Below are 22051 nucleotides of genomic sequence, written 5' to 3' on the forward strand. Positions count from 1 at the left end.
TCCTGTTAACTGCTTGTAAGATGATCCATGCATGCAGGGAAAGTGGGGGTGAGTGCTCCACTGATAGCTCATTCTGATTCTGTATTGTCTTGTTTGGTTTCCATTTTTTTTTTCATTAATTTCCTTGTCAAAAAGTCCCAAATTGAGTCTTGATTTTCTGTTAGTCTCTGGCTTTAATTCCGGGGATGGTAGATTGGCTAGCCAACAGAGGCAAATTAATGTTGCCAGGAATATTTGGAGAGGAAAGAAACACTAATTTATATAAGTGAGAGCATAGCTTATGTTTTCTAACAGGAAGAGGTCACAAGTTTGCAGACTGGTTTCCAGATGAATGGTAGAAATAGGCTAAGGGAGCTTTCTTCATGAGAGGTCCTTAATCTCTAGGAGTTGAAGGCAAAGATTTACAAAAGGTAATCTGTTTCCGTACCATTAGCAATAGTACATTTTAGATACTCCTGTTGAAAGCAGACCCCATAAATATATACACCTACTATATGCCCAAACAAATTAAAAATAAATAAACAATTTAAAAATTTTTTAAAGAAAAAAAAAAAAAAGAAAGAAAACAGACCCACATAGTCTAAGCAGGCCAATCAATACTGTCTGGTGTTGGAATGTGTACTAATAATGGTAGCATATAATAGCTACTAGTAGTAGCTACTATGATTATTTAAAACATTCTATGATCCTGGCACTGTTCTAAACACTTTTTGTGTATTATATTAAATCCTTAAACTGACCTGTGAAGTACTACTATTCATCGTAAGATACTGAAGCCTAGCAGAGCATTGCTGGTGAGTGGTATGTTGTTTCCCTATGGATGCATGTGGCCAGTTGGCTGTCTTTGTTGCCCAGTGAGCTCTCCTGCTCTGTTGGCCATTGCGTTTGGATGAGTGGCAAATAAAATTGAACAGGAGCCAACATCAGGCCAATTAGCGATTTAAGTCAGATTATTTAGACAACATCCCTTTTCTTCCCTCAACACCGTATTCCACTCCCTGCAAACAAACAACATATTTAATACAAAACACATAAAGAAGTCTCAAACCAAGTACAAGGTAACCGTTGAGTTATTTGGTGATTTGGCTTAACTATGCAAGTTTCTGACAAAGTGTTCAGTAAAATATTTGTTGCATGTTGGATGTGGATATATTTTTTCTTTTCATCATGACTTTTATGTGTCTTTCCAACAGTTAAGAATAGTTTTGGATTTTCTCATTGGCATGGGCAAGATTTTGCACAAGCTTATTACTACTTGTTATAAAATGAAAATAAATACAGGGTTTATCTAGGGATTGCTCACACAGAGGAATTAGCAATACATTCCATGTTAAATATCAAATGGCAGAGATGTGCAGAAGTCTCTTTAGAGAGGAGGCTTGTGGGTTGCACGCTGGATTTTCCGAAATGTAGATGAATCTGAAATGTCTCAGAGCCCTCCCTAGAGAGTCTAGAAAACTAGACTGTAGAGACATTTAGAAAACTGATGTTTCCAGGGACCGAAGGAGTCTCTTCATTTGGCAGGAATATTGCCAAAGTGACAGCCATTTGTAAGATGCCTTTGTGACTTAAATTATGGGATGATTTGGTCTCACTGGGTTCTAAGATGCACTCTTACAGGAAGACCATGCATTTTCTAACCCATGAGTCACTCAGGGAAGAAATTTATGCTCAGATCCATGGTTCTTAACTCGGGGATGGATTTCTAGAGTGATCTTTGGACACCTTAAAACTTTAAGTTTTTTCATGTTACTCCTGGTGAAAGGGTGCTTGTATAAGATGAACACAGATGGCCGTAAGTCCATAAAAGATTATAGTAACTTAAAAACAGTCTTCTCTTTCTTAACATCTAGCATTCTCTCTGAGCCTTACATGTATATAAATATTCAAATCATAATTGTTGTAAAAATTCAATTAGTAATTTTCAATGTCAATAACATGGACAAAATCTGTGATTTTAAACATGGATTTGAACATGTGATATGAACAAGTGATTTTCACAAGAATAACTGGATATAATATGCTACCACTTAACCATAAATAGCAAACATTCATAAGTATAAATTCATGTGACCTAGTAGGTTTCAAATTCACTATAGACTTGATGGACTTTAACTTGGGTTTATGGGTTGCCAAGATCAGTTCCACCTAGTAAGAGACTTGACAGGTCCCCCTGTCCTATACATCCAGTTGTAAACTGCATATGCAGCAAGAAGATATTTCATGGTACCCCTGGGGACACTGTATTCTAGATACTGTTCCAGAACCTTCTTCTGGATCATAATTACCAGGAAGCTTTTCCAACATGGAGATTCCTCTGGCATCCTCTCCAGACAGTCTAGGATGAAAGTCCCGGAATCTGTGTGTTTCATAAATCCCCCTGAGTAATAGAACCACACTATTCAAGTGGACCGTGTCTTGAATTGGGAGAGAATGTCAAGTTCTGTCTGACTCTGCTCTACCTCAATTTTGCCAATGGGAAAGGCTCACAGATCATACGAGACTTATAACTCAGGGTCTGTGGCCAGGTGGCTCCGTCTGCTTACTTATTTCAGGAGGAGAAAGTCCACAGGTTGGGAGTGAGTGGGATGGGGATATAGACAGATTTGAGCAATAGAAGGCCCTTAGGGAAAAATGATGGAGAGGAAATCGGCTGCAAGGCAGCTTGGGGTCATAAAAAGGGTAACCAACTGGTTTGGTTTGCATAGGATTGTCCTATTTTTAGCACTAAATATCCCATGTGCTAAGAAATCTTCACTCACAGGTATTCCAAGACAGTTGGTCACCCTATTTGTAGGTTGCAAACCACAACCTGTGAGACAGAAGCTGTTATAGACGGAATCTTTGTGTTTCCCCAACAACTTATTAAAATATATGTTGAAGTTTGGAGGTGGGACCTTGGGCAGGTGATTAGGCCATGGGATTAGTGCCCTTATAAGAATCCAGAAAGCTAGCTTGCCCACTTTCCTCCATGTGAGACTCTAAGAAGTCAGCCCTCTGAAAGCTAGAAGAGAACCCTTATCAGAAGTTGACCAGGCTGGCACCTGATCTTAAACTTCCAGCCTCCAGAACTGTGAGAGATAAGTTTCTGTTGTTAATAAGCCACTCAGTCTATGGTAATTTGTTATAGCAGCCAGGACTGACTAAGGCAGAAACCCACACAATAGGCTCAAAATACCTCTAACTCTATCAATATCTTCTTACAGCTGAAGCAAATATTTCCAGCATGGAATTAGTAAGCACCCATTCTGATGTGGTTGAATGGAAAATGGAATGAGGTTTGTCTTTTCCACTGCTTGTGATTTTAGAGTGTGGAGAAGGACTGTTCATGCTGCACATGACTCAGCCTAGTAACCTTTGTTCTGTCTGACCAAGGATGATTGATGGTTTGGAGTTTTAGCAAAAACTGTCACCAGAGATAACTGCACACCTGTTACTAAAAATAATAATTCCATAGCAGTACTTTATTATATTTTTCTAAAATCTTGATCTTCAAATTGAACTTTCAATTTGGGTAAGACACTAATGTAGTATGTCTATTTAGAGTCTATAATTATTCTCATGCAGAATTCTGCATAATCTATAGGTCTCTTCCAAAGTTGAAGTTGATGTAGGTCAGAGTCAACCAGAACCTGACCTTTTCGCTGATATTTCCAGACACTGTCTACTTGACCAGAGTTTTCAATTAATTGGAAATGCGTATTAAACTTACAGCTGTCTGAGATCCCTATCTTAAAATGAAAAATTAAAATATAAAGATGACACCTAAGAATCCCCACATTTGAAAAACTCCCTTGGTGATTATGAAGTGCAAGGAGGTTCAGTAATACTTTATAGAACACGGTGCCATTCCAGGGGTAACATGAAATATGTTCCTGCTGCAGGTGCAATTTAGAAATAGATTTCTAGAATAGGAAAGCATTTCAGGTATCCTACTAGGAACATCTGGTTATCCATAAAACTTGATATTTCAGTCTATGTGGTGGCAACCCCAGATAGTCTTTGAAAGTCAGTAAGATCTTCATTCAACCTCAGGAGTACACAGAATTTCCAAATATCTTTTATAAACTTAATTCATTATGGTGTGTGTGTGTGTGTGTGTGTGTGTGTGTGTGTGTGTGTGTGTATGAGACACATTGAGACTTCTAAAGCCTTCTAGAGCCTTTATATATATTCAGGATGTACCACCTAATGCTTTAACTTAAAAAATGGCTACTATTATGGAAAGTAGCACTTCATTTATTTGTCGTAAGTTGGTTCCCTTAAAATAGAGGTTTTTCAATTGGGGTCTATTTTTTGCCCCCCTTGAGGACATTTGGCAGTATCTAGAGACATAACTGGTTACAATGAGGGGGTGGACTTTCCTGGCCTCTGGTGAGTAGAGGCCAGGAAAATCCTGAAATGCACATCCTGAAATGCAGAGGACCACCTCTCTCCCCCATCAAGGAATTATCTGGTCCAATAGTGCTGAATGGTCAATAGTGCTGAGGTTCAGAAACCTTTGCTTTAAAAGCTCTTAAGTGAATAACATCAACATTAGGTAACAATGACCTCTTTACTTGTATCAGGCATTAGTGGATGGACTGGACATTAGTGGATGGATTTTCTTATTCTTCACAAGAACTCTATGATATAGTTTTCATTATCACCCCTAGATTAAAGATGAGGAAATCAACTTGGAGATGCAACTGCTGATATGGTTTGGCTGTGTCCTCACCCAAATTTGAATTCCCACGTGTTGTGGGAGGGACCCAGTGGGAGGTAATTGAATCATGGGGGCAGATCTTTCCCATGCTGTTCTCATGATAGTGAATGTCGCATGAGGTCTGATGGTTTTCAAAAGGGGAGTTTCCCTGCACAAGCTCTATTCTCTTGTCTGCCACCATGTGAGACAAGGCTTTCACCTTCTGCCGTTAATGTTAGACTTCCCCACCCACGTGGAGCTGTGAGTCCAATAAACCTCTTTCTTTTACAAATTGCCCAGTCTTGGATATGTCTTTATCAGCAGCATGAAAGCAAACTAATACACTGGCTGAAGGGCCCAAAGCTGCTGAGTACAGGGTGGTTGGGTGGAAAATGGGGAAGTGGCAGCGGGGCCTTCCCTACTCTGACTCCATAGCCTAAACTCTTCATCACTATGCTATTTACCATCCAGCTTAAATGGTAAGTCCCCAAAGTTCTAATATTCTAGAATTTGGAATGAAGTATATAGCTGGTCTAAATACCCTCTATATAATTAACGTATTTTGAAAGTCATTTTAAAAATCCATTCCTGACTTTGTCTTGGCAGACTGAAGAGACCTAGATTTGTAGTTGATTTATTTGCTACAGCCCCTCTGTTTCTGTAATTTTGCCTCCCCTGATTGAATCCATCTCTAGGTCCCTGTGCCTCTCTTGATGTATATTTACCTGAACTGCATAGTGTATTTCACATGGAGTCAAAAACAATATTTTATTTGTAAATATCAGCAGAGGTACTTTAGTTTTACAGAATGTCACCACTGGAAGAAACAGCAAACTATACAAGGGATCTCTACTATTTGTTACAGCAGCATGTGAATCTACAATGACTTCAATTTTAAAAAAATGAATTAATACCTGAAAATGGGAACAGGGGCATTTTATAAAATAAGTATGAAATAATTATGCCTGTGAGATTGTTTTCCAAACCCTTGCTAGAGATGCACAGTATTTTCTTGGCTTTTTTGTCATATCAGTATACTCTATCAGAGCTCCCCAAATCCCATACCTGATTAAACTAATAGCTTAGTGCTTGTTATTTGTTAGGAGTAGCTGGCTTTGTTTTCTTTAATGGCATCACTTACTGGCGCACAGTGCAAGTCATCTGCCACTATTGAACCTCTGCTTCATGGTTTATGAGCTTGGTCTGTGGTTGCTTAGCATTTCACTCTGAAAAATGTTAACATCATCTGCAGACTCAGATTTATCATTCTGCGCTTCCTTTTCCATGCCATTTCTGAAATGTAAAATAAGATTAATCCAGGACCCATTTGCAAGGATTGGTACTGACATGTCCATCATAAAGACAGAAATTAATCTCTTCCCTTAGCTGCATATTGTTAGCTTTGCATCCTTTGCAAAACATGGCCCAATCATCATTCAGTTTTGTTTTAAAACAATCTTTGGCATGAAAATCATGCATAGACTTCTTGAAAACCCAGATATATTTTTCATATCAACTGTTGTTTAAAAATTTCTTCTTCCATGCCATTTCTGAAATGTAAAAGAAGATTAATCCAGGATGCACTTGCAAGGATTAGAACTGAATTAATTTCTTAAAACATTAATTCAACTCTGCCCTTTGCAAAAGGCTCTGCCTTGCTCAGAAAGATAGTTCCTTGCAGAACTTCATATGCTACTTGGGTGATTTGGGACAGGTTATTTACTCTCTCATCCTCCTCAGTTCCTTTTGTTTAAAATGGGAAAAAGCATACTATCTAATTCCTAGGATTGTTGTAAGAATGGCATGCTATAATACATATGAAGGTCTTAGCTCATCTCCTGTGGTAAATGCTCCATAAATGTCAGCTGTCATTATGTTAAAAGCTAGGCATTCTTTCTGTACTCAGAACTCATGTCGCCGTTCCTCCAGTTGATAATGCTTACATTTGTCTTTGAATAGGTATTCTATCGTAATTTCTAACTACTTTCAGGGAGTGGAAATGACATTTCGTATTGTTCATTCCCTAGGTGCCCTCTAGAATCTTGCATATGATTGACATTACACTTATTCTCCTAAGCAAAAGGTATTTATAACAGCAATAATCTATAGAGCTGATGGCTGAATAAATACTACCTATTAAATTTGGAATTACATTTGTAACAGTAAAATCTGTCCTGTCCTAAACCTGTGACATAACTTGGCCAGAAAAGTTATCTAATATTAATAATTTTTCTGTGATGCTTTTATAACCATCTTCATAATCTATGAAGAAAGGAACTTCGCATTAACCCCTTGTTTTCTAAGGAAATATTTCAAAATGTATAGATGACTGTAATTCTCTGAGGCTACTTCTCCAACTGCTTTATAGGAAGGAAATATCAGTCCTACAGCTCAAACTGCCAGGTAGTTATTTAATTTTTTTAATTCACTTTTTACATTACACCAAGTACTGTGTTATTATACCTGATTATATTTGTCTTCAACTGTTTACAAATGAGAATTCTGAATTTGAAGAGACTCGCTTGGTCAAGGATGTAACAACTGCCAACAAGTGGTATCAGAGACCAAGCCCAAGCCTCTGACTCCAGAGCCTGGGCTTCTAACCGGTAGCCTATAGTCATTACAAAAAATACTAATAAACTTTATTTTTCAGAACAGTTTTAGGTTTACAAAAAAATTGAACACACAGAGAGTTCTCAATTACCACTTTTCCCCTGCACACAGGCTTCCTATATATTTTAGTCACTTTAAAAATCCTTTCTTTGGGTTATTTTAGTATCAGCTTTCCATGCATAGAAAGATTGCCTGGAAGTGAGCAGATGGCATGCCCAGAAGCTTGGTGTCTGACACTGCTCTGGATGGCTCCCAGGCCCAGGGCTAGGTAGACAACCTGTCCTGTCTCTTTGAGTTCCTTGAGAATCATACGTTCCTGTGCCTCTATCTGGAGCTGCTGGTCCAACTTCCTTGAGTGAATTGGCTAATTCAGCCTAACTCATGACACTTGAGATGAATCATTCTTGACTACACTTTCTAATTGACTTGGGATGAGCCTAGTAAAGTTATCGCCCACATCGAAGGTTGGAATTTCCTTCAGTGGTCTTTCTGTTAGCTTTGTATATTCAATGTTCCCCAAATATTCTCCCTATAGCGCTTCTGCTCATAAATGAAAACTCCCATTTGAAAATAGGTTTTCTCATCTTAATAGCAGATTTTTATCAGCTGTACCACTAAGGTGATCAACTATTCAAGAATCGACTAGAAGACCTGGAGAGTCAAGTAGGCTGAAAAATGATAAGCATCCAGCACCCAGCTCTCTCTGTATCCCTAGAGGGCACTTCTGAATCTTCCACACTATCATGGATGATTTCTCTTTCCCTAGCTCCACAGCTCAGGCAGAACCCTGGACCTGGGCAGGACATTGTTCAGCCTCATTGTTATCTGAGCAGTTGGCTCCATTTTGGTGACATAGGAAGAGTAATAGATGTTCTCAGAGATCAGAAGCTGTCCATTGGCCATTTCCCTTGGTTATTTCTCAAATTCAATGAGATTGAGAGAGATCAAACAATGCATCCCAGGTTACACCAGTGACAAAACTGGGACGAGAATCTGGGTCTTCCTGAGCCTGTGGCTCGTGTTTTTATTCATTATGGCAAATTGCCTCTTGGGTCTGCAGGGTGACTGTCATGAAGCCCAGCCCTGTTTTCAGGGTGACATATTTCCCACCCCTCCAGCTCCCTAACACATCTAGTGGCCATCTGTAGGAACTGACACATAGGACTGCTTGGAGTGCTGACCTCCTCACTGCTCAGTCAGTCTCCCAAACCCAGGGTCCCTTCTCATCTGCCGTCATTCCCACCTGACATGATGATACTGCTTCTCCTTTCTCAGTGATCTCTAACCAAGGAAGCTCATCTATTTTCCTGGCCTTGGTTATTGGGATGACTTCAGGTTTACCCATGTTCTCTCCCTTCTAACCATATAGCTAACCCTTTAGTGCCTCAGGAACTCAAATGCGACATACCTAAAACTGAACCCATCATGTATCCATCAGATATTTTCTCGGTTGTTTTTCATCTTTGTTTTTGTGGTCCTCTTTGTGTGTGTGTGATGCTATTATCCTCCCGCTGTCTGTCCTGAGAGAGACTGGTTGAGAATGCTAAGGCCTGAACCTCATTAGAACCATGGACACACTTTTGGCTTATATAGCGTTTGAAACCAACAAAGGCTGACGTTTGGCATTTTGGAATGTCCCTGAATGCTATTTATGAGCCCACCATGATGGGAAATCCCAAGAGTGCAACTTTACAGATCTACGCATCTCAGCACCCCATCTCAAGTGTTTGCAGATAGAGATTTACTTAGGTTTGGAATAGCTTAAAAAATTCACATTAGAAAGATATATTTTTAAATCTGACTAACTCTTTTAACCACTGTAATGTAGCATTTGCTTCTGCTTGGGGTTGCAGACTGAGCAGAAGGGGTCTTTTGGCCTTCACACACTGATGGTAACTACTTTTCTTCTCTATGTTCCCTTCTGCTCAGTGACTGGGCTGCCAGAAACACTCTGGCTTCCGGTGTCAGAGATGTGGAGTCTTCTATATCAAGCATTGGTCAAACTCTCCCTGAATGGAGATAGCCTAGTTATGCAACCTTACTAGTGAATTTAAAATGGAGAGCATTTTACTACCAGCCTCATGCAGTTGTTATGAAGATTAAATACATGCAAAAAGTCTCAGAATAAGATTGAGGAAACAGTGACTCACTTCATAAATATTAGACATGATGATTACTATATCTAATAACAATGTTTTTATAAATATTACATTTTTATAAATAGGGACTCAGAGTAGTGACAACATGTTAAGGGGTATATTGGTTCTTATTTTCCACAATAACCCTGCAGGGATTCCCAATGAGGTTGGTGTTCAGTAAGAGAAGACAATATTCAACTTTCTTATTTTCATAATAATATTTGTTAAAAATAATGGTTCTCATAGATACTGTGTTCAGTAGTTTCTATGCTTTATCCTAAGGTTTCACCAAATACCCTATACAAAGGATGCATGGGTGAATATTGTTACTTTTAGGAGGAATTTATTTTAATGTGTATTAGTTCTTAAAAATGTAACTAGTACATCGAATTAATGACTTCTTGGCCATTGCTTAGGATGAAGCTTAAATTTAAAAAATACTGTAGGTTGGAACATTTTTTAAAAAACTATATAAATAAAAAATAAGTTTATCTAGATCTGGCAAAACTTTTGTAGGAGAATAATTTTATGTTCACTTAGTCATGTGAGGCAGGCACCATTATTCTCCCCATTTAACAGATGAAGAAATTGAGGTTTAAAAAGGTCTGACATCTCTAAACTCTCTTTAACCAGTGGTAGGCCTGGGATTCAAACTAACAGTCTTTGCTCACTATTATCTGCCACCAGGGTGCTTTCTCACTTCCCTTCTCATAAAAGTTTTATTTTCCCCCCAAATTTTAATATTAACTTGTGTTTTCCTTTTTTATAAAATTAATCTGCATTTGTTACAAAAATTTTTAGAAAATACAAAGAAGAAGAATTTGTTTAATTAGGTAAAAACACTTAACACTTAATATGGGATCTGTCCTTTTAACAAAATTTTAAGCATAAGTAACAGCATTGTTACTACAGTCGTCTTCCCATATCCTAGGTCTCGCTTTCTGCATTTCAGGTGCCCACAGTACAGTACAATAAGTATTTTCAGAGAGATCACATTTACACAACTCTTATTACAGTATCTTGTTATAATTGTCCTATTTTAGTATTTGTTGTTAATCTCTTACTGTGTCTAATTTATGAATTAAACTTTATCAAAGCTCTCTCTATATAGGAAAAAACATAGTATATATAGGGTTTGATGCACTCTGTGGTTTCAGGCATCCAGTGGGAGTCTTGGAACTTATCCCCTGCCGATAAGTGGTGACTACTGTATTGGCACAATGTTGTACAGAATGTCTCCTTTTATTTTTCTTATCACAGTCCTGTGAGGAAGACAGGCCAAACAATGAAACTGAGAGAGGCGGGCAAACTGGCTGGAGTCCCACAGAAAGTATAGGTGCACCAAACTCCTAACTCCCAGACCCTTTCCTCTAAAACATACTGCATTGCAGGATGAGCCCTGGCAAGATGCCCCTCCTTGGGGATAAAAAGTAATGTGCCCCTAGGGAACAAAAGTTCCACCTTAGTTTAATGTTGCCATCAGCTTCTCCCTACTGGGAAGTAGGCTCTGGAAGCAGTGGCCTGGACTCTTCCCAGAACAGCAGCAGCATTGGCTCTGAATCTACTCTGGCCTCTTCTGAGCAAAGAGCTCAATAATTCTGTCTACACAAATACACACACATATGCATGAGTCAGCTGATTTAATTAAACCCCTTCTCAACTCAAATGGAGAGTTTGGACAAAGAACTGAGAGGCTACCAAATTACCAGTTTTTGACTGCATTGTTTTTCAATTGGTTGCTTTGGGATCTTTCTGGCTCACAGCTTCCTTCAATAGTGAATTGGAGGCAAGGAGGTTAGGATGTTAATTGGGCCACATGGTAAATTACGCAAATGCCCAAGGGAAAACAGATGCCATATAAATTGAGGTTTGCAATTACTGTTGCAATGCAGTTTTTTAAAAAGCCATTTGTAGTGATCTGTGATTCTACAAAGTTATATTTTAGGACTCTATGGGTTCCAGAAACAGATCTTTCCCTGGCACTGCTTCACAGTCATGTGACTAGGATCCCAAGTATTTCCATTTTGGCATTATAAAACAGCAACCAAGAAGAGACCTTGTTAATTTTGACCCTGGGGCCACAACTGAGCTGAAGGATTCAAGATCTCAGAACTTTTTCCATTTCAGCAAAAATATGGTGGTCCCAGGTGCCTGCTAAGGATTATTTTCTTCCCCATTATTATTTCCGAAGATATTTCCAAGAAACTGGTAACATGAATAAAACACATTTCTTCTTAGAGCCTAGTGGTTTAAGAAAAGGATTTGATGAGGAACCCATACACCTGCTGGTGTATTTCAAAGGTGATATTATATGCTGTGAGTTATTGATTAGTAACTCTTATTCCGGTTACTCCTGAGGGCTGTTTCCAAACTGCAGAGTTTTCTGGGTAAATTATTCATGGCAAGGGTGTTGCCTGTAGTGATGTGTGTCAGTCATACCACTACACCTTGCCTTGGGCTGGAGGCACTGCCATTCGCCTCCCTCCAACTCTTTTGTCATCACATCAATTTCTGACTAGCCTCAGCCACTGACAGTGCTGTCAGTGAGCCTCAAAGGCAAAATAGGAGGCGTTATCCACCCTCCAGTCTACAGTCCACCAGGGGAGAAGCCAACTGAAAACACAAGAGGACCTAATCAGACCTTTGATGTTACACAAAGCAGATTGCATTTCAATCTTGAAATACAATTCTAGAGAATAAGGAGTCACTTATTCTAGAGAATAAGGACTCACTCTAAATCTGATTAAGATTCATCTGGTACCAAATTGTGATAAGTGTTTATTTTGGACAAGCAGATCATCAGTGTTTTCTGATTCTGCTTATTCATCCAGAAAATCTTTTGTTTTCCACTTTTGTTAGAGAAGAAGTAGTAAGAGAAAGCCTTGGCTGGTCCTGACTTACCTGTTGAGAAAACTTGAGAAGGAGACTGGGCTGCTTCTTGAATAACTCTGTACAGAGTCCAGGGTGCAGAGCTCCTTCTTCTGGCTCCCTGACTCAGTTTCCTAATGATCTGATGCCCTGCTGCTGCGCCTCAGTCCCCTGCCCTTACTTCCGTAGCAGAGGGGTACCTACCTTCTGGACTGACCGCAAGGTGGGGAACTAACTTAAAAGGGGATTGGTTCTAGTGAGAATTCAGGGACAGGGATGGCTAGCTGGGGAGAGGATTTGGAGCAGGTTTTGTGTATGTTTTTTGTTTTTCCTGCAATAAAATGGTACATAAAGTTTTAGAGAAAAAAATAGAATTATTCCTGATTCTACCATGCTTTGCAGTTGCTACGTAACCTTTGATCTTTTAGTGCATCTATTTGTACATATAAACGTGTGTGTTTATATAAAATGGGATGTTTTGTTTTAAAACTTGTGGTTCCCATTTAGCATATTCTGAACATCATTCCTTGTTGATAAGCAGAGTTCTCCATCATTTTTGATGACTGCTGAATAATTTTCTTTCTGGGGACTCCTCTCCCCTCTCTTCCTCTTGTTTTTCTTTTCTCTTTCTTCCTCCTACTCCATTCTCTCCCTTCCTTCACTGGTTGTTATTCCTTTTCTTCCTGATAATCAATAATCTTCTGCTCCAGCTCCATTTTATTGTTTTCATTTTATTGCTCTAACACTTTGTAATATACCCTCTGACTTATGCAAATAATGTGAAATAAAAAGAGGATTGTTTTGTGGTTTGGGATTGTGTTGATTGTCTAACTCATACCAAACTTACTTGTTTTATTTGTTTTGTTAACAGCTTTGTAATATTTTCCGTCCAGGTTCTGTGAGAATAAACATGACAATATTTTGAAAGCTTTTCATATCCCCAGAAGGAAGAAATGACAAAGAGGCAAGCCATTATAATGAATGCATATGATCTTTATTTAGGAACATGACAGTCTCAAGCCCTCTGTCACTTCTAAGTCTTGATGATTTGTCTCATTTGCCCAGACCCATCACCAGTCCATAAAGATGGGCAGAATGAGGCCGACAGTGCACCAGAAGACCTCCAGTCTGTGGGGACCAGCAGGCTGCTCTATCACATCACCGACGGTGACAACCCACTGCTGTCACCACGATGCTCCATCTTCAGCCAAAGTCAGAGATTCAACTTAGACCCCGAGTCAGCCCCATCTCCACCCAGCACTCAGCAGTTTATGATGTAAGAAAACTGTTTTGTTATTGTCTTCGTTTCGTACAGTTTTTCAAATATCACATTTATAAACTACAGTGAAGTATGACTGAAATAGCACAAATGTGCCTGGCTAACACAACTGCGCGACTGGAACAATAAATGACAAAAAATCAGTGTACTTGCTAGTTGGGGATGCCATTGCAGGCCTTATACCTCAGGAAGAAATGGTCATGAGAGACAGGATAGCCCAGGGGCTCACATGTTTGAACATTTTTGGTGAAATGAACAGAATCTTAAATAAGTATATGTACATGCACATATCAGACATATCATTCTTGATGAACTCAATATTCTTTCCATGTCCAGTGGTAGCATCCATGGATGAGTTGTGAGAACACTTTGGAGATGTCCATCTACATTTCTTCTTAGATTCTAGAAAAGTGGTAGCTTACAATAGCTACCCTTGTCCAAATAATGTGTGTGTGTGTAATCAGATGCCTGCCCCCTACACATTCCACTTGGAATTTGCATTTGAGATTGAGGAACTGTGTGTTATTTATGTTTAAGTTCCACAAATAATTTTGATATACAGTTAAGATTAAGAATCCTCTGGCTAAAATTATGCCTGGAGAATCCCTGGTTTCTCCCTCAGAACTCATGCCATTTTTTCTTGATTTTATCTAACCCTGGGTCCATGAACTATCTATCGATGGACCTGAAAGAGTTAGTGAATTATTGATATTGCATGTAAAGTATGTGTTATGTGAGGGGGTGTATGCAATTTCTGGAGAAGGGGCACATCCTTTCATCATATTAAGAAAAGTCCTGTTATGTCAAGAAAAGTTAACCACTCATCTAAATCTTCCTTGAAAACGTTGGCAGGTGTGGCGTGTGCAACTTATTGAGGACAGGACCTCAACAGTGCGGTCTCTTTCGAGTCTTAAATTGGCCTCCTCTAAGCTTTACAAAATGCATTTCCTGGACTAATATTTTGACATTTTACACTAAAGTCCCAGACAACGTCCACCCCATAACAGAGTTTTGTGATAGGGAGTCTCCATTAATGAGCAGATGTTACCATGGTGGCCTCATCAAATAATGAACTTCCCTCTGGATTTCTCTGACAATCCAGGAATTTTGGTTTGTAGATCAACAGAACTGTTTACTGGAAGCCCACTGTTTTTGATACTTCTTCCTCCCTGTAATCACTGCAGGCCGCGGAGTTCTTCACGCTGCAGCTGTGGAGATGGCAAGGAGCCACAGACCATCACCCAGCTCACCAAGCACATCCAGAGCCTCAAGCGGAAAATTCGGAAATTTGAAGAAAAATTTGAACAAGAAAAGAAATACCGGGTAAGGACTCTGGGGTTTGACATAGGAGCGGACTGGTCAGAGGTGTGTGGATTCTCCTCAGCCTCTGTCCTTCCTTTCTGGGTACCCTTCTTTGCCAGGGGACAGTTGTGTTCCCATGGGCCAACCTGGACCTATCATAGAGTCTTCATCTTCTATCTATCTTGTTCTCACCTGCTGTCACTTGATCTCTGCTAGGATATTTTCTAGTCATGGATTACAACTATTATTTCCAATCTTATTTGATTATTGATCTTGCCTTTTTTTCTGAGGAACAAAATTTGGAAGGCTTTTGAAATATGGTGTGGTTTTTTTTTTTTTTTTTTTTTTTTTTTTTTTTTTTTTTTTTTTTTTTACTTTTTCTCAATTGCATTTTGATAAGAACTTATTAAAGACCCAAGGGAGGAATCTCCAATTTTGGAACAGAATGAGGTAGAGATGGTTTCTTTGACATTAAAGTATTTCCTCGTTGGTGAATGAGGACCTCTCAAATGACATCTGTTCAGGCCACTCATAAGAACCAACCCTAAGCCATCCTTTCCCCATCAGAGAGACACTAGTTTTCATGCTAGTACTGCAGTGCAGCAAATATCAGCCTCCTTTCTTCTTATGTAAGAAACAATAGGGTCATAGGTAAGTGTCTTGATGGTCAGTGTTGCTTTTATTTTCTCCAGTGGTGACCATGGCATAGAGAAAATCATATCCACGGAGAATTGGACAAAGACATTGGGTCTTTGGCAGAGAGCCCAGAACAGCTTGTTATTAGAATAAAAGAGAACAGGGAATAATCTCTCATACATCTTGAAATATTTAAATGTTCACTAAACACTTGGTACAGAGGCCATTGGAAAGTTCTTGTGAGTATAGAGTAAGTTCTGGGGAGGGAGGTGAGAGGGTAATATTTCACTCTTCCATTCTTCCTGTCTTGTTTCCCACAGTGGCCTCAAATTCACTGAAGGAGGAGTTTTAAGGAGCAGATTTTAGCTTTGTAGAAATGGGGGGAAAATCAGATTGGCTTTCAAGGCAACCTTAGTTAGGATGTTGAAGATTATCTTCCCCAGAGTCAGGCAGTCACAGCTATTTATTGTCTTTTATAGAGCAGAAGGGAGCTCAACACATCATTAGTCCAGGATTTTATTTTACAGACAATGAAACTGACACCTGATGGAAATGACTTGCCTAAGATAGTTGTGTTCTATCAAGTCACAACTTGGGTCAGTGGATTACAGATGAGTAGGTTTTACAATAGAATATAAGTAAAAATTTTAAGTGTCTGCATTTTAAAAGCTCCAGATATCCTGAGAGAAGCTGATTTCACCTGTTTGCTGCTGGGGTGTTATTGGATCTATGATATTCTCATATTGGAAAATACAGAGTAACAACCAGAGGCTCCATTCCCAGCACCCGTTAACACATCTTATCTGGCAGTTCTTGATTCACACTATTTTGGATTTGAATCCAGCACAGCTACTTTTATAGGACTCTGTGATTTTGGACTTGTTATCTTTCTGAGTCACAGTTTGGCCATTTGTAAAATGGAGTATTAGGTAGCGACTTCTTAAGTTTGTAAGTAGTAAATAAGGAAGTACATACATAATGCTTATTACAGTGTTTGGTACAAAGGGAGTAAATGGTCCTAGATAACACTAACTTTTTAATCTATGAGTTACATATTTAAATAGGCTACTCCATGGCAGTCTCTGCCTTGTCAGAAAATAAAGGAAAGCTGTACATGTTAATTTTCCACTGGAGTTTTCTACCCACAGTCACAGATCTTGGATGCTTATTTTGGAAGAGAATTCCACCTGGAAACATCTCCTGCCTTTATCTAGAGTTTTCTGAAGCTAAAGCACACATGCACATGCATGCACATGCACACACACACACACACACACACAAACATATACTTAAATACACTTACGGAAGGACAGATCAGGGAGCAGTAGGGGAAGGAGGCTCCTTGGTCACCGCTGCTTCAGTGTGTATAAAAGTCTTTGTTATAATCAGAACCTCACATGTCTCAGGAAACCCCTGTCCTTCCAGTCAGGGCGAGGCTGTGCTTAGAGGTTTGACATGTCAATGGGCTTTAACTGTTGCTGTATGTCAGGCTCCCCTTCCTGGCAGTCTGACTGTGGAATTCATAGCACCCACTGCTAATTTTTGAATCTGGGCTCCTGCTGGGCCTCTGTGCTTTTCTAATACCCATGTATCACGTATATCTTTCTATCTCTGTTTACTGTAACCATTTTACACACGTACCCCAAATTCTCTACATCTCTACATCTGATTTTGCATTTGATTATTGGACTCTTGGGCTAAGAAAAGGCTGCGTCAGCCAGATGTCTACATTCAGTGGAATCAGGGAATGTTAGAATTGGAAAGAATCAGTGAGTCTTTTGTCTTATCTGACAACTGAAGAAACTGAGGCCCAGAAAGGGGAAGTGAGTTTCCCAGAATCACACAGCAAAGAATAGTTCTAGCCAGAACAGCAACTGAGGTCTTTTTATAACCCTCCCAGTAATGTTTCTAATGTGTCTTTTTGAACCATCTTTGGCAGATCACAAATCTCATACAATGGCACTTAGGAGGTCAATTTTAATTGCATTGAACAAAACCTAAACCTATGTAATTTCTGGGTGTTATGGCCTTTTGAATCAGAATATTTCACTTAAGAAGTTAAGTCTTGAAGATCTACAGCTTGTATATGGGAACTTTTCATGTGATTTGAGAGCTGCTATCCATGTGAGCTTGATTTAACCCTTTTAACAGCTTCTTCAAGGGTAGGGAAGTAAATTCATTTCAGAAACTGATTTCAGGCTTTAAATTATTTTGTCCGAAATTTAGCCTTAAATTTCTCCTAAGTTCTATGCACCATAGTGAAAACTTATTTCTTTTGCAGTCACTGGCTTAAGGCCTTAGTATTTTTTTTTTGTGTGTTTGTTTTTACCATATTTCAAAAGATAGAAATAACTGTGTGGAACAGATCCAGTGAAGCATTGTTCAACAAGATGTGTTCTCAGATCAGAGTGGAGAATTTTCTGAGGATTTTGAGAAACCAAATGTAAAACACTGGCTGTCCATGTAACCAGACTGCTACCCAAACCAAAGTACTAGACTATACAGTGCATCATTCTAGCAAACCATAGACAGGACTAGGCTAAGCGGTTTTAGAGAGGTGGGGATTGATGGCCACGTGTCACTGTCCATGGTCCTGAAACCAGCTTTTTTTTTTTTTTCTCCCACCCCTTCCCCAAACCCCTGCCATCCCTCAGGGAAACCAGTTTCCTATTCAAGTTCTTCCAGGAAAGAATCATTGTCAATCTTCTTTTCTATTTTAATCTTAAAATGTATGGTTTTTAAATCACTCTAGAACTGACAGAATCATGCCTTGTGTTTTACAATGAGCATACCTCGACTCATGTACATGTGATGATCCTGTCACACAGTAGTTTTTTCCTTTGAGTTTGAAAAATCTCCTATCTTCCTATGCCTTCTTCTCACCAACATCCTGCCATTGTTACATGGATTTAGTGGATCCTTAAAGAAAAAATGACAGCCCCTAGATTTGGTCATTAACAATGCACATATTTCAGGCTATTATGTTTATGATCATGTCATCTTAAGCTTATTTTATAGTTCCTTGTAAATCCTTAATTTAAAGTAACCATTAATTTTCTTGAGCCTGCGTGTAAGTTACTATGGTAGCCTTGACTTGTTTAAGAACAGTTTTTACTGATCTGTGGGGGTAGAGGGACAGTATGTTTGGCTACCACTAGTGAAGGTGTTAGAAATCTGCATATCCCCCTAACAGACTGACTTCTCAGGAATACTGTCAGGTTTTAGAGATTCTGGGGTCTCCTTTCTTTAGCTTAGAGGATATAACTGGTAAGAGCTAAATCTTCCAGTTTTTCAATATTCTCCCACGGGTTATGGTCATAAGCATGTGTGTGAGCCACAAGCAAGGTAGTAAGTACTGGTTTGTATCAGTGCAATCATCTGCAGTGCTACAGAAAATGGCCTGGCAATGGGGTATGTATGGGCTGTGGGTGACCTGCAAGGTGATTGACAGCTTGACTGCAGGGGCACTGGCATGGCCAGGACTATGTGAAAAATATTAAGTGACCAGGCACATTTAGAAATAATGCCCATAGCAATGATTAAAGAGTAGAGGAGGTCAAGAATATTTACTGTTTTCTAGACGTAACTTCATCAGAAGCAACTCCATCAGAAATTTCACACCCGAATTTCTCTCCCAGCTTTATATATTCCTAAACTATCTTTGTATGGCTCAGGTGTTTACACATTTTGTTTTTCCTTTTCTCTTTTTCTTCCCCACCCTCTCCCTCCTTCCCTCCCTCCCACCCCCATTTTTCCTTTCCTTGGTAGCCTTCGCATGGTGACAAGACTTCTAATCCTGAAGTCCTGAAATGGATGAATGATTTGGCTAAAGGTCGTAAACAGCTCAAAGGTAAATGCCAGTCAAAGGTCTTTTATTTTCTCATAAAGGAAGCAGTTAAACTAGTGATAATGTGCTCCAGAGAATTTTAGATTCATTTCTACTTGTGCCCTCTTGCACCTTGTTTCCTGCTTAGACTGTAGCTCCCTTTTGAAATAAAGCATCCTGTATCTCTGTCATTGTTTGGCCCCATGTAATAAACCTCCTTACAAAGAAACTGAGGACCTCCAGACTCCCAAGTGGAATGATTCACTTCAATGCCAGGAACATTTTAACATGTGGAGCACTAACCTCCCTAGGTTATGGGATTGTTGGATGTTAGAAACAGAAGAGGTCTGAGAAATCATTTACTCCACACACTTCAGTGCATGGATGAGGACATTTATGCTCATAGAGAGGGGAGGGTTACAGAGCTGGAAGGTGGTGGGCCAGGTGTAGAATGTGGTTCTCCTGCCGTATGGGCTAGTGCCCTTTTTCTGTCTTTCTCTGGAGATGGTGGTGAGAGTATTAACTCTAAAATCCATTTAAAAGAGACTTGTTATTTACCAATAAAAAATTATTTTCTTCCTCTCTCCACACTAACTTTAATACTTAGAGACATGGGAGTTTTTCCAAATTTCTGGAAGGAGAGTGACTAAAAAGAACTAGAAGGGAATATTAATTCAGTGGTATTAAACTGTAAATTTGTGGCAAGTTTATACAATATGTAATGTTTTAACATCAAGACAAAGTCTAACTAGGAAACAAACATCAAACAAAGAAAATGAGCTATGTAATTGAGAAATAAATATAAATGCCTCATTCAAACAACCAGTACCCTTGCATACTCTAAAATGTAATTCCTTGATAAGTCTCAGGGGGCTTTTTTATTTTAAATTATCTAGGTTTATATAAAGCCATATTGTAATAATTCCTGGATCTTAAAAGCTACTATAAGAAAAAATAGCAAAATCTGTCAAGTTGGGGCTGACATTCCCATCTACCCTTTCCCACTCCCTCCTGTATTTCCTTGGGTGTCTACATGTATAATGTCTTGCAGAATTACTTGCATTTCCACAGGGGCTCTTGATGAACCCACAACTTCAAAATATGAGTACATAAATCTTTGGGTGTGGAATTTCAGGTGCTACAGTACATGGCAGGTGGGGCCAGGTGCCACTGATTTTCCTGCAAACTCTTCCTCCTCTGAAATCTAAACCACTGTGCTACTGCCATATATATCCTCCACCTCCATGAGATCCTAGCCTCTAGTGCCCTGTTTTCACACCTGATTGGGAGCCTATGCTAGTGGCTCTGCTTATAAGGGTTGCCATTGCCCTGTGGAAAGCCATCATTAGTGTTCATTTCTACAGACTTGGCATCAGGGGAAGGAATTCCTGAAAGGCTCTCTGTTCTTATTAGGGCTAGTGGGTTCTCTTTGCTTATGATAACTCACAGCATTTCTCTTAGAACTAAAGCTAAAGCTGTCAGAAGAACAAGGGAGTGCTCCTAAAGGTCAACCTAGAAACCTGTCCTGTGAGCAACCCACAGTCCCCAGAGAAAATGGGAAGCCGGAAGCTGCGGGCCTGGAGCCAAGCTCCTCTGGAGAAGAGACTCCAGATGCTGTTTTGACATGCCTGAAGGAGAAAAGAGAGCAACTTCCTCCCCAGGAGGATTCTAAGGTACATCACCATGTCTTGTTATATAGAGGGCCTCTATAGTTCACACAGTGCTGGTGAGATCATCCAATTTATCAGAGCACTTTGTCATTACATAAACATTTTTATTAGCCTGGCTCCAGAATTTCAGATGAGTTCCTGATAGGTTACTGGCCATGAGCAGTAGTGCCACATGATGCCAGGCTAAGCCACCATTCTGGAGGTTATAGTGTTGTGTATTGATAGGAAGTAAATGGCAAGGACACCAGGGTATATCATATCCCTTTCTCTCCAACTCTCTGCACCCCAAAATTAGCAAATGAACCCAAGACTAAGAAATAAGCATATTGCCTGAAAGGAAAGGACTCCAGTTACAGCCCCTTTCTTCATGTCTTGTTAAAAATAATAAAGCAGGGATGATCTATAAATAGTAAGAAAAATTGTTTGGTGTTTATATAATAAGAATAGAGAGGTAGGATTTCTTAGGAGTGTTAAGTTGAAATACAAGTCTTCAGCTTTGGATATCTTAGTTTTGAAGTCTCTGTGAGGCATCTAGATAGAGTTGTCAGGCATTTGAATATATGAGCGTGGAGTTCAAAGAAAAGATTTATTATATTTTACAAAGAAGAAAAGACTGATTAGTATTTACCTGGTTAATCTCTCCTTGTCGTGCATATCTATGCTTCCATTTCAATTATGCCAGGGAAGCTTTCTTGTAGTCCCCTGTCTCAACTCTAAGACTGGTGTGATTGACTTTCAGTTCTCGAATAAGAGATGTAACTAACCTATCACAGCTCTATCTTGTAGGCCATTTACTGTTTCTTGTACTACATCTTGAACTTCTTACATGGAAGTACTATTTATAGGTCATGACCCCTCCTTTTCTGTACATAGTAGGTATTGAATAAATGTTTGCTGAGTGAATGGAAAAATGAGCAGATGAATGAACAAACTAGCATATTTAATTTTCAAATGAAGTCTTCTTGAGGAGAATGCTGCCTTTCCCTGTTCTATTGTGTATTACCTGGTATTAATCATAAAGTGACAACATATCCA

The 22051-nt window shown here is 39.3% G+C and overlaps 1 protein-coding gene across 5 annotated transcripts in view; it reads left to right on the forward strand.

Moving 5' to 3' along the window:
- FAM13C (family with sequence similarity 13, member C) overlaps positions 1-22051 on the forward strand; it is a 120943-nt gene that overhangs the window by 84579 nt on the left and 14313 nt on the right. For 4 of the 5 annotated variants that reach the window (XM_011988336.1, XM_011988334.1, XM_011988335.1 and 1 more), the window contains 4 exons: positions 13369-13579; positions 14767-14905; positions 19289-19370; positions 20808-21019. In XM_011988336.1, the coding sequence (XP_011843726.1) occupies positions 13369-13579; positions 14767-14905; positions 19289-19370; positions 20808-21019 (644 nt within the window). The remainder of the gene's footprint in view (positions 1-13368; positions 13580-14766; positions 14906-19288; positions 19371-20807; positions 21020-22051) is intronic. The other variant, XM_011988338.1, reaches the window with a different exon arrangement.

Source organism: Mandrillus leucophaeus, unplaced genomic scaffold (assembly GCF_000951045.1).
Source record: "Mandrillus leucophaeus isolate KB7577 unplaced genomic scaffold, Mleu.le_1.0 Scaffold327, whole genome shotgun sequence".
In the NCBI taxonomy this organism is placed as follows: domain Eukaryota; kingdom Metazoa; phylum Chordata; class Mammalia; order Primates; family Cercopithecidae; genus Mandrillus; species Mandrillus leucophaeus.